The sequence below is a fragment of the Palaemon carinicauda genome, chromosome 25, assembly GCF_036898095.1.
Source record: "Palaemon carinicauda isolate YSFRI2023 chromosome 25, ASM3689809v2, whole genome shotgun sequence".
NCBI lineage: Eukaryota > Metazoa > Arthropoda > Malacostraca > Decapoda > Palaemonidae > Palaemon > Palaemon carinicauda.
Window position 1 is genome coordinate 32,001,770 of NC_090749.1, and position 12,847 is coordinate 32,014,616.

Sequence of the window (12,847 nt, forward strand, 5' to 3'; positions counted from 1 at the left end):
CACAGAGACTATCCTCTCCGTGACTAGGATTTCAGAATGCTGCATTCAAACAGTCTTAATCTCATGATCTCTGGGTCTTTGTTTACGAAGAGGAGGGAACAATAGCTTAAACGCTCGTAGCTCTGTCTATTTAGAGGAGCGATTAATCGAGCTAACTTATGGTTGTCGCTTTTATCTCGTTTCCTTGTCATCTTGTATGCATAGATTAATCTCTCTTGTTATTTATTTTCATCTAGTCTTTCAGAGATCTGCTTCCAAGCATTGTATTGTATTTTATTCACTTATATTAATTCTAAAGTAATTTTCAAAAGAATATTTAATTCATATTATAAAGGGAATGTAACTAACAATTGAAAAGAGAAGGGTTGAACTAAATGAGAGGTAGAAAGCAGTTTTCAAGAATTTAGATTAGGAAAATGTAGGAATAAACATTAAAGGGAAATACCTTAACAACTTGAGGTTTGCAGATATGATAGAAGATTTGAATAGAGAAACCAGAAATGTAAGACTGAAAATTAATCTGAATAAAACTAAGATAATGTTCAATGAAAATGCAGAGCGTTAATAAATAGGGGTCTAGGCGGATTTGTCTAAAACAATTTGTCTAAAATACAATTTGTCTAAATCAATTCGTCTAGACCAATTCGTCTAAAACAATTTGTCTAAAGTACAATTTGTCTAATAACAAGATGTCTAAAATACAATTTGTCTAAAATAAAAAAAATAATAAAATAATCAAACTAATCAAATCAAATAAATGAAAATTGAAAAAGGTGAATAAAAAAAAGTTATTTACAGAACTGTAATGATTGTTTTGAAAGGGAAACAATCTTTCCTGAATTTCTATCTTTTCTTATCGTTTTACTTCTAAACCATGGCCGTTTACTAAAATTAATCGTTTACTGTAATTATAACTGTTGTTCACTTAAAAACAGATATGGAAAAAAATCCTTCTTCATTTTACATAAACAAAACAAGTTCTTATTGTGGTAATATTCAAACTGGTTACACCTATAGCCCAAAATGCCTCTTGAATTCATCGAATCGGAAAAAGGTCGTAAGAAATTAGTTGAGAATGGATTTACATTTTACAAAAATGGTGAAAATGACGAACGAGTTTATTGGAAGTGTGATAAATATCCAATAACAAAATGCCGCGCTCGTATAATTACGGCAAATGATCACATAGTAAAATCATCTACAAATCACAATCATGTATTAGATGTGGCCGAAAGTGCAGCAAAGGAAATTATGACAAAAATATGTCATCTGGCTAAGACAACACAAGACGCACCCAGATCAGTTTTATCTAATGTGCTCGAAGATTGCGATCAAACTGTTGCTCCAAAACTTCCCAAGTATGAAGAGAACTATAAGATCTATAAGACAACAAACCCTCGCTTTACCAGCCCTACCATCAACATGCAGTGAAATCTTTTTTCCACCCGATCTAACCATAACTTTTAAAGGTGATCAGTTTCTGATGTATTACTCGGGACCGGTTGAAAAGCGTATTGTCATATTTGCAACCAAACGGAATTTACAGTGTTTATCACAAAGTAGTCATTGGTATGCTGACGGAACATCTAAAACTGTACGTTTGATTCATGGACGAAAACAAAAAGTGTCGTTGCCACTTCTTTTTGCATTATTGCCAGATAAAACAGAAGAAACTTATATAGATTTTTTACAGCAGTTAAAGAAGCTTGAACCTTTGTGCACACCACTATCAATAACGATCGATTTTGAGAAAGCTATGATGAAAGCGTGTCTGAAGGAATTTCCAAATACAGAACAAAATGGTTGCTTTTTCCACTTCAGCCAATGTATTTTCCGTGCAATACAAAATAATGGCCTAAAACGAAAATATGAAACAGAAACCAGTTTTGCTCTACAGATGAGGATGCTACCAGCATTGGCATTCGTACCCGTAGGTAGCGTAATAGACGCGTTTGAATGATTGTGTGATAACAACCCCTTCCCTCATGAAGCTCAGGATGTCCTTGATTATTTTGAAGACACCTGGATTGGGAGGCCTAATAGACGGTACGGTCGACGTCCACCTCTTTTTCCACATATGTGGAATATGTATTCTAGAGTGCTTAATAATCTTCCTAAAACGAACAATGCCGTCGAAGCATGGCATCGTGGATTCGAAACTGAAGTAGGTGTACATCACCCCAATATATGGAAGTTCATCAACTGTTTAAAAAAAGAACAAAGTTTAAATGAGGTATGAATTGAGCAATATGTTGCAGGGATGGAGCCAGAACCACCAAGATAGCGCTATCAAGATTCGGCAAAACGTCTAAATAGTCTTGTTCAAACTTTTGATCAAAATAATATTATTGATTACATACGTGGTATTGCCCACAATCTTTCTTTTTAACAATAAAAGTAGATTTTTCAAAAGATATTCTTTTAATAAAACCTTTATTAATTTTCTATGTATTAAATTCTACATTTTAATTTTCTATATGAATGTATTTTATTAATTTTAGGCTAGGCTACCTGTTTAGTTTTTTTCTGTAATTTCTTCCTTTATGTAATTCTACATCTAATTCTGTATTTAATAAATATATTGCTTCATTTTATTTTATTTTATTTACCATAATTTTCTTTACTTCATTCACACTTTGAACTACCACTCCCCATTATTATTATTATTATTATTATTATTATTATTATTATTATTATTATTATTATTATTATTATTATTAAAAAAGGAAAGCGTAAATAGTATCTTTTGAGAAAAAATAAACAAGAAACCAGTTATTCTAAGTTCTTTCTAGAAATAATGATCTCAAATCCTCCTAATTGCCACTTTAGGGTGTGGAGTTGTTGAGTTCCTGAAGTTTTTTATTTTAGACAAATTGTATTTTAGACATTTTGTTATTAGACAAATTGTACTTTAGACAAATTGTTTTAGACGAATTGGTCAAGACGAATTGATTTAGACGAATTGTATTTTAGACAAATTGTTTTAGACAAACTCGCCTGATCCCAATAAATAGAGATTGTTAATGAATGTACGTACTAAGGAGAGACAATAAGTGTTTCCCAAGGACACAAGACTAAATTTAAAAGAATGATGTCCATCCTATGGAGAGCGTTTGGTAAACAAAATGAGATTATGAAAAGCAAATTACCACTTTCTCTAAAAAGAAAAATATTAAACCAAATAGCCTTACCAGTACCAGCTTATATATCATAATCTTAGAGCCTTATTAAACCCTTATAACATAAACTAGTTACAACTCAAAGAACTATGGAAAGAATACTGATGGGAATAACACTAGGAGACAGGAAAAGAGCAACATGGATACGAGTGCAAATTACAGTAAAAGATATTCAAACAACATTTAAGAAAAGGAAATAGACATGGGCAGGACATATAAAGAAAATGACAGATAATAGATGGACATTAACAATAACAGAATGGGTCCTTAGAGATTACAAACGAAGCAAGAGAAGGAAGAGAAAACGATGGATTGGGGAACTAAGATAGTTTGTGAGTATAGACTGGCATAGAGAGTTTATAAACAGACAGGAGTGGGAGAACATGGCTGAGGGCTTTTTCTTGCTGTGGATTAGCGTACTAGCAAAGGCTGATGATGATGATAGGAATATTCATCATATATATATATATACATATTACACACAAACACACATTTATATATATATATATATATATGTGTGTGTGTGTATATATATATATATATATATATGTATATATATATATATATGTCTATATATATACATATATATATATATATATATATACAAACATATATATATATGTATATATATACACATTTGTATATATATATGTGTGTATATATATATATATATATATATTGTCCATATAATTTCATCCTTCTGGCTACTCAGAAGGAACTAGGATACTATAAGGCCAGGGGTTCCAACAGGGAACATAGCCCAGAGAAGAAAGAAAATAAAGAAACAGATAGAACAGTGAGCCTGAGTATACCCCCAAGCAAGAGAACTCTAACCCGAGACAGTGGGAGACCATGGTACACAGGGTATGGCACTACCGAAGACTAGAGATCAATGGTTTGATTTTTTAATGTCTTCCTAGAAGAGCTGCTTACCATAGCTTAAGAGTCTCTTCTACCCTTACCAAGAGGAAAGTAGCCACTGTACAATTACAGAACAGTAGTTAACCTCTTGAATGAATAAGAATAAAATACTATGACAAGATCACTGAATTCTGCATATATGAATACAACCTTCGAAATAAATCTGATTTATTATTATTATTATTATTATTATTATTATTATTATTATTATTATTATTGACTTCTGCTAGTAATTGTGCATATCTCATCATAGGATGAGATGAAAAGTCGTATGATAAAAACTGCTTATTTACTACACAGAACATACAAAACGTGACTATAGATATAATAGTCATATAAAGTTTTTTTTTTCTTTTTTTTATCATTAGGCTATTTTCACCTTTAGTGTTCCATCTACCCTGATGATGAACAGTGTTGTTTAAATGTCGGTAAAAAAAACATTATATTATTTTTATATTCGCAGTAATGATGGAAAGAGAATTATAAGAACCTATGTAATCAATGCCGGTGAGGCAGCATTAACCTTCAATTATACCTGATAAATGATAATGATGTTAATAATGATATATTTGAAATCAGACTCTCTCTTGGTAAGGAAAGTTAACAATACTTGATGCCTCAGAGGGTTTAGATTTATACGAAACTTTTATTTCTCTTTTTGATTATATTTTTCTTTCAGGAAAACTACGTCCGTGAGTATCTCGTCATTAAAAATATTCGGTCATTTCTTCTTTATTTTAACACTAAAAACAGTGTGAATAGTGGCTAAACGACACATATCCATTAGTCTATCTGGTCTTCAGCTGCTAAATCTCATCTTAATTAGTTTGGAAAAAAAACTTATTCCTGATCTAAACATTAATCTCTGACACCGTCGTTTACTTAGTTCTTTATGCATGTTGCATAAAATATTTCATAATTTTGATAATCTTTTGTATTCAGATCTCCCCAGACAGTACCAACCTGCACGCAATACTAGTTATGCTGCTAATTCTAATAATCATACTTTCTCCATCATGAGGTTCAATACTACTCAGTATCCTAGAAGTTTTATTCCCGCTGTGACCAAGTTGTGGAATTATCTTCCTAGGCAGGTAGTTGAATCGGTGTAACTTCCGAAGTTCAAACTCACAGCGAACTTTTTTATGTTGAACAGTCCGACATAAGTTTTTCTACATAGTTTATATAAGTTACTGATCACAAAATATTCTAATCATTCATTACACCTCATGTAGTTTACCTATTTTATCATTTTCTTTCTTCACTGAGCTATTTTTACCTGTGGGAGCCCTTGGGCTTATAGCATCCTGCTTTTCCCTGTCGGAGCCCTTTGGCTTATAGCATCCTGCTTTTCCCTGTCGGAGCCCCTAGGTTTTTAGCATCCTGCTTTTCCCCGTCTGACCCCATTGGCTTATAACATCCTGCTTTTCCCTATCGGAGACCTTTGGCTTATAGCGTCCTATTTTTAACTGTCGGAGTACTTGGTCTTAGCTTAAAGCATCCTGCTTTTCCCTGTTAGAGACCTTGGGCTAATAGCGCCCTGCTTATCCCTGTCGGAGCCCTTGGGCTTATAGCATCCTGCTTTTTCCTGTCGGAGCCCTTGGGCTTATAGCATCCGGCTTTTCCCTGTCGGAGCACTTGGGCTTATAGTATCCTGCTTTTCCCTATTGGTGCCCTTAAGATTATAGTATCTTGCTTTTCCCTGTCGGAGCCCTTGGGCTTATAGCATCCTGCTTTTTCCTGGCGAAGCCCTTGAGCTTATAACATCCTGGTTTTCTCTGTCGGAACCATTGGGCTTATAGCATCCTGCTTTTCCCTATTGGAGCCCTTAAGATTATAGTATCTTGCTTTTCCCTGTCGGAGCCCTTGGGCTTATAGCATCCTGCTTTTTCCTGTCGAAGCCCTTGAGCTTATAACATCCTGGTTTTCTCTGTCGGAACCATTGGGCTTATAGCATCCTGCTTTTCCATGTTGGAGCCCTGGGGCTTATAGCATCCTGCTTTTCCCTGTCGGAGCCCTGGGTCTTACAGTATCCTGCTTTTCCCTGCTAGAACCCTTGGGCGTATAGCATCTTACATTTTTCTGCCGGAACCCTTGTGGTTACAGCTTCCTCTCTTCTACTGGGGGTGTAGCTTGGCTAATAATAATAATAATAATAATAATAATAATAATAATAATAATAATAATAAAAATACTGTAATTCCAGATTCCTCAACCTTCTATTTGATATTAAGGAATTAATTTTCTTTTTTTCTAATGCTTTAGCAATCTTAAGATCTAAACTATACAAGTTACTAAAACATATAGATCTGAGTAAAAACGACTTCAACTTTTAATTTTGTAGTTAGATGTACTTTTGTAGAGATTATTTTCTCTAGATTTTTTTTTTGTAAGGAAGAACTTGATGAAGAAATAAGTGTTTTGTCATTTGAACAAATTATCTGTAACGATATCCTCTTATAGTTCAATCAACATTGTTAATCAACAGATCAAACTGCTCTCTCTCTCTCTCTCTCTCTCTCTCTCTCTCTCTCTCTCTCTCTCATAGTAAAGCAACATTTCATCTCTCTCTATCTCCCTTTTCTCATAGCAAAGCATCATCATCTCTCAATCATAGCAGAGAAACATTCTCTCTCTCTCTCTCTCTCTCTCTCTCTCTCTCCTCTCTCATCAGTATGACTCAGTCGCTCCTCTCCCTGAATGAAGTAGGACGCCATTAATTCAAAAGTTATAATCTCCATAGATCCCTTCGTGAGAGAGAAGGAAAACTTTCTCTCTCTCTCCAATATACATTTATAACCACATACTTGCTCTCTCTCTCTCTCTCTCTCTCTCTCTCTCTCTCTCTCTCTCTCTCTCATAGCAAAGCAACATTTCATCTCTCTCTACCTCCCTTTTCTCATAGCAAAGCATCATCATCTCTCTCTCATAGCAGAGAAACATTCTCTCTCTCTCTCTCTCTCTCTCTCTCTCCTCTCTCTCTCTCTCTCTCTCTCTCTCATAGCAAAGCAACATTTCATCTCTCTCTATCTCCCTTTTCTCATAGCAAAGCATCATCATCTCTCACTCATAGCAGAGAAACATTCTCTCTCTCTCTCTCTCTCTCTCTCTCTCTCTCTCTCTCTCTCTCTCTCTCTCATCAGTATGACTCAGTCGCTCCTCTCCCTGAATGAAGTAGGACGCCATTAATTCAAAAGTTATAATCTCCATAGATCCCTTCGTGAGAGAGAAGGAAAACTTTCTCTCTCTCTCCAATATACATTTATAACCACATGCTTGCTCTCTCTCTCTCTCTCTATCTCTCTCTCTCTCTCTCTCTCTCTCTCTCTCTCTCTCTCTCTCTCATAGCAAAGCAACATTTCATCTCTCTCTATCTCCCTTTTCTCATAGCAAAGCATCATCATCTCTCACTCATAGCAGAGAAACATTCTCTCTCTCTCTCTCTCTCTCTCTCTCTCTCTCTCTCTCTCTCATCAGTATGACTTAGTCGCTCCTCTCCCTGAATGAAGTAGGACGCCATTAATTCAAAAGTTATAATCTCCATAGATTCCTTCGTGAGAGAGAAGGAAAACTTTCTCTCTCTCTCCAATATACATTTATAACCACATGCTTGCTCTCTCTCTCTCTCTCTCTCTCTCTCTCTCTCTCTCTCTCTCATAGCAAAGCAACATTTCATCTCTCTCTATCTCCCTTTTCTCATAGCAAAGCATCATCATCTCTCACTCATAGCAGAGAAACATTCTCTCTCTCTCTCTCTCTCTCTCTCTCTCTCTCTCTCTCATCAGTATGACTTAGTCGCTCCTCTCCCTGAATGAAGTAGGACGCCATTAATTCAAAAGTTATAATCTCCATAGATTCCTTCGTGAGAGAGAAGGAAAACTTTCTCTCTCTCTCCAATATACATTTATAACCACATGCTTGCTCTCTCTCTCTCTCTATCTCTCTCTCTCTCTCTCTCTCTCTCTCTCTCTCTCTCTCTCTCTCTAAATATATAAATAAATAAATATATAAATAGATAAAGTGAATTCAAGCAAAACGTATCTCCAGAAATACATTTTTATTCACAGTACTTTAAACGCAAAATTAAACTTTTTTTTTTTTTCCAAAGTATTGTAAATTTCCAAAAAGCGATTTTCGCGATGGTTACTGTACTAACATCCCTTATTTAGCAAGTTCATACGAATATGTATCTATTTCGCGAAAACCCCAATTTTCGTGAGGTTGCAAAGCATTCGTGAGGCCAGAGGTTTCGTAAGGGCGGGGCCCACAGTGCATGGAGACTAGCTAGAGCATGTGCAAGAACCCGGGGGAGGGAGGTGGAGTTAGTACGGGGCTGCTTGCCTTATAGGGAGGGTGGCCTTGGAGGGTGTCCCGGTCGGGAGAGGAGTCCGGGTACCGGGTGAGGGGTAGGAGCCACCACAAGCCGAGTATCGAAGCCCCACTCAGTCTGTCTTCGGCTGTTGCCGTGGACGTGTGTCGTGGTTGCTGCGGACGGTTACGGCGGGTCGTTTGTAGGCGACTCTGGAAAAATAAGGGGAGACTAGAATTGCGTTTCGTTTTCCGCGTGCTCTAGTGAGAGACAGGGCTAATATTCGTTTACTGATGGGTTACCTTGATCTCTGCCGAATTTCTTAAGCTGGACGAGTAGCAGAAGTGAAATTTCATATATGTATATGAGGGTGAGAGAATCTAGAAGTCTTACTACATAAAACTTGTTATTTCTCAATTTTATGTACAAAAAATATAGAAAAATTTATTGCATCGGAGAATTATAAAATTCAGCGACAATCTTATTTTAAAATCGACATTTTAAAAACGTAGTGTCGACATAGATTAATATTATCAAGAGCTATTTTAATGGATGGAATCATACAGTATTTATTTATATTTTTGAACATTTGCAAATGAAGAGTGACGTCATTGAAGGAAATTTTAATTAATGGAAATTCAAACGTACGATGAATTTACCAATGAATAAATTTTTAGTGAATTGAAATGATTCTGGAAAAAAATCGAAAAAATGTAATATAGTGTCGATGTTTTTGAAAAATCTAATAATTCAAAAGTAAAAAAAAAATGTGTTTTTCTAAGGAAACTTTTATACGTCGCTAAGTTATTTTTGAAATTGAAACAGAGTTTTTTTTGGAGACAAAAAACTAATTCAAATTATATATTGTAAAAAAGGACACGAATTTCTATAGATTTTATATAGGCAACGTTTAAATAGAGAATAGATAATTCATTTCTCCCTTTATATATCTCCCATTGCGATCTTTTTACTGTGAATCTGTAAATACCTATATACATATATCTATATATACCTATAAACGTATTTTTTTATGACTGTAGAATAAACGTACCGAAATAAAGAGAGAAATATATATGTAGATGACACAGAAAGTATACAGCGATAACCAAAGTTACAAAAATCTTTTTGTGAAATCTCTAGCTAGTCAAAACTCAAAGAATATATTTACCAGTGCATTGATATATATCAAGATATACTTATCAGTTTATCAATGCCGAAGTCCCTGGTCAGTTAAAACTCGAAGGATATATTTACCAGTGCATTGATATATATCAAGATATACTTATCAGTTTATCAATGACGAAGTCCCTGGTCAGTTAAAACTCGAAGAATATATTTACCAGCGTATTGAGATATAAGATACACTGATCGATTTATCAATGGTGAAATCTCTAGTTAGACAAAACTCAAAATTTTTATTTACCAGTGTATTGATATATACCAAGATATACTTATCAATTCATCAATGGTGAAATCTCTGGTCAGTCAAAACTCGAAGAATATATTTACCAGCGTAATGATACGTAATCTATACTTAATTTATCAGTGGTGAAATCTCTGGTTAGTCAAAACTCAAAGAATATATTTACCAGTGTATTGATACCTGACAAGATATACTTATCAATGGTAAAATCTCTGGCCAGTCAAAACTCGAAGAATATATTTACCAATGTCTCGATACATCGCCAGCGAGGTAAGTTGAGGAAAATAACTTGCCAATCAAATTAGAAAATTCTCAATTCGCGGTTGTAAATTTTTTTTAACCATTCACACACCGTAAGATCTTTAGATCAGCCAGAGAATGTGAAATTACCTGCCGTTTGAATGGAGTGAAATTGCTAACCACTCAGAAGATTGGAAATTGTTCTCCTTAAAATAGAGTGAGAAATGTGGCGAAAGTTTTTTGTCAGTCTACTTGACGATTAGAATACGGGGAAAATTGTCCCCTTAATTAAAAAAGCGAAATGGCTAAGTATCTAAATAGTGTGAAATTGCTATCCAAGCGAGTGATGTGAAATAGGTAGTTAAATGAAGTGACGTGAGTTGCCCGTTCGATATGAAATAATTAGGAAAATCATCTTTAGTGAAATTGAAGTGAAGGTCAGATAAAATAGCTCGTCTGCCAAATAAAAAGTGAAATAGTTCGTATGGCGATCCAAATATCGTGAGATTGCTCGCGAATCAAACGAAGTGAAATCGTTTGCCTATCAGATAACGTGGAATTACTTGCCAGTCAAATGGTATAAAAATCGCTTGCCAATCATGGCTTACTCTCTCAGAATTATTCTGATTCTGCTGATTTTGGGAACATCTTATGTTTCGTCCATCGACGAAGGTAAGTTTAGGGAAAATTACCTTTTGTTTTAGTTATTCGAATCCTTCATTATATTTAAGTGGTGATGAGTGTTACGAGATAAGATCGTTTAATTTTGGGTTCTCGTTGTGGCCTACATAAATCAATCCCACGGATGGGGGAAAACTTTTCGAACTTATTTTTCTTGCAGTTAATTCCATGACTGAAACTCATATATTATTTATTAAATAAGAAGAACCTATTTTATTTTTCCTACTAAGTATATCTGATTATCGTTATAATAAAGTGCTCGTTATTGCCTACATAATATTGTATAGTAGTGTACTCATTTCGTTATTATGAATAGATTTAAAACCGATAATATATCAGTTTGTTATTCAAAATATGCAATGATTGCGTTTTCTATTATTTCACATATATATATATGTGTGTGTGTGTGTATTTATATATATATTTTTATAAATTACATTTACTTATATACAAATTTTAATTTTTCTATACGGTGACTAGAAGAAAAATAATGACCTATATTCTATGAGTTCAAAAACTGTTGAGGTAATCGAAGGTTAGGAAGTGTTAAGCATGCGTTTTTCGGCAATATATATATATATATATATATATATCTATATATATATATATATATATATATATATATATATTTCAGGTATTTCCTTTCTTAAAAGTAGAGTCTGAGTGTTAGTTGTATTTTCATCCAATAGATGGCGTTGGCTGTCCGTTCTATCGCCGTTGGGTGTTGTTTGCGTTCGCTTCAATAGATGGCGTTGGTTGTTCTCTTCGTTATTTTAGTGCCCTTAGTATTACTTATTGTTTGATTTACATTCCAAGTGATATCGACTACCTTACGAACCTTGTAACCTTTCACATGACACTGTACTTTACGTTGCCTTGCTTTGCTTGACATTATCTTGCCTGTTTGACATCTTGTCTTAATTTGTATGACCTGTTGGATGTACCATTTTACTTACATATATAAAGACAGTGCAATAATAAAATCAAAGCGTTAAACAGACTCAAATGCAAAAGAAATTCAGATGTAAGAAGTTTCCGAATTCTCCGTTGAGTCCCATATAAACCGCATTAGACCTCTGTGAAGTAAAATCTTTTATTAACGTAATAAAAATATCGCGTACTTCCTTCGCTCCCAGCGCCATTTACTCAAGGTTCTTTTCTCGCTAGCATTTAACGTTGGACTCGAAATCGCCTAAAACTTTAATGCTCAAAGGTCTCTCTCTCTCTCCTCTCTCTCTCTCTCTCTCTCTCTCCTCTCTCTCTCTCTCTCTTTATTTATTATTAATTTTTAAGTTTATGGAATATTCGCTTGTTAGGTTTTTCGTTTTATATTCTTCCATTTCAAAGAAATTAAATTTCTATCTTGTGAAATTTCTGCTTCTTGTTTTAATTGTTTTTTCGTTAGAAATTAGCAGGAAATTATTATATGATATAATTTTGTCGTTATTGGGCTAAGAAGGAATAGAGTTTATACACACACATACACATATATATATATATATATATATATATATATATATAAGTAATAATGCGTTTCAATTAATATAAGTGGCTTTGAGTTTCCACTGCAAGAGTTTGAATAAGTTAAACACGGAGTGCATATCCCGAAGACGTATGTTTGCTGATAACTGAGATATACTGTTTATATTGATTCAGTGAATTTTACAAACTATTTTTTGTTTGAACGAAGCTTTTGCTGATCATTACTGATAATTTAGTTTATTCGGCGTAAACTCAAAATTCTCGTACTTAGTAGTTAGGCAATGCGATGTTAATCTAGTTTTATAGTTCTTATTTACTTTGATATTTATGAGATCTAATTTTCTTCGATATTACGGATTTATAGTTTTTTTTTCGGTATTTGTCTCTTATTCGACCGATACCGATTGAAACTTGACTTATAATAATAATAATGAGAATTAGTGATTGGCAGATCTTAGGCCTATCTATCTTAATGTTATTACTGTTCTTAAAATATTCCATATTAAATGTCCATTACTTCTCTTAGGTTTATCTATTTCTTTTTTTTCTTTCCTCATTAGGCTATTTTCCCCGTTGGAGCCCTTGGTCATATACCGTTTTGCTTTTCCAATT

The 12,847-nt window shown here is 34.1% G+C and overlaps 2 protein-coding genes across 2 annotated transcripts in view; both read left to right on the forward strand.

The window, feature by feature from the left end:
- The first annotated feature begins 1,483 nt into the window (after window positions 1-1,483).
- Window positions 1,484-1,960, forward strand: LOC137618978 (uncharacterized). Its single transcript, XM_068349180.1, has one exon. It carries the CDS (start codon window positions 1,484-1,486, stop codon window positions 1,958-1,960), a length of 477 nt encoding a protein of 158 aa, XP_068205281.1.
- A 6,604-nt stretch (window positions 1,961-8,564) lies between these two features.
- Window positions 8,565-12,847, forward strand: part of LOC137618979 (hepatitis A virus cellular receptor 2 homolog) — a 600,331-nt gene continuing 596,048 nt past the window's right edge. The window contains exon 1 of the mRNA XM_068349181.1: window positions 8,565-10,744. Within this exon, the coding sequence (XP_068205282.1) occupies window positions 10,672-10,744 (73 nt within the window). The 5' untranslated portion in view covers window positions 8,565-10,671. The remainder of the gene's footprint in view (window positions 10,745-12,847) is intronic.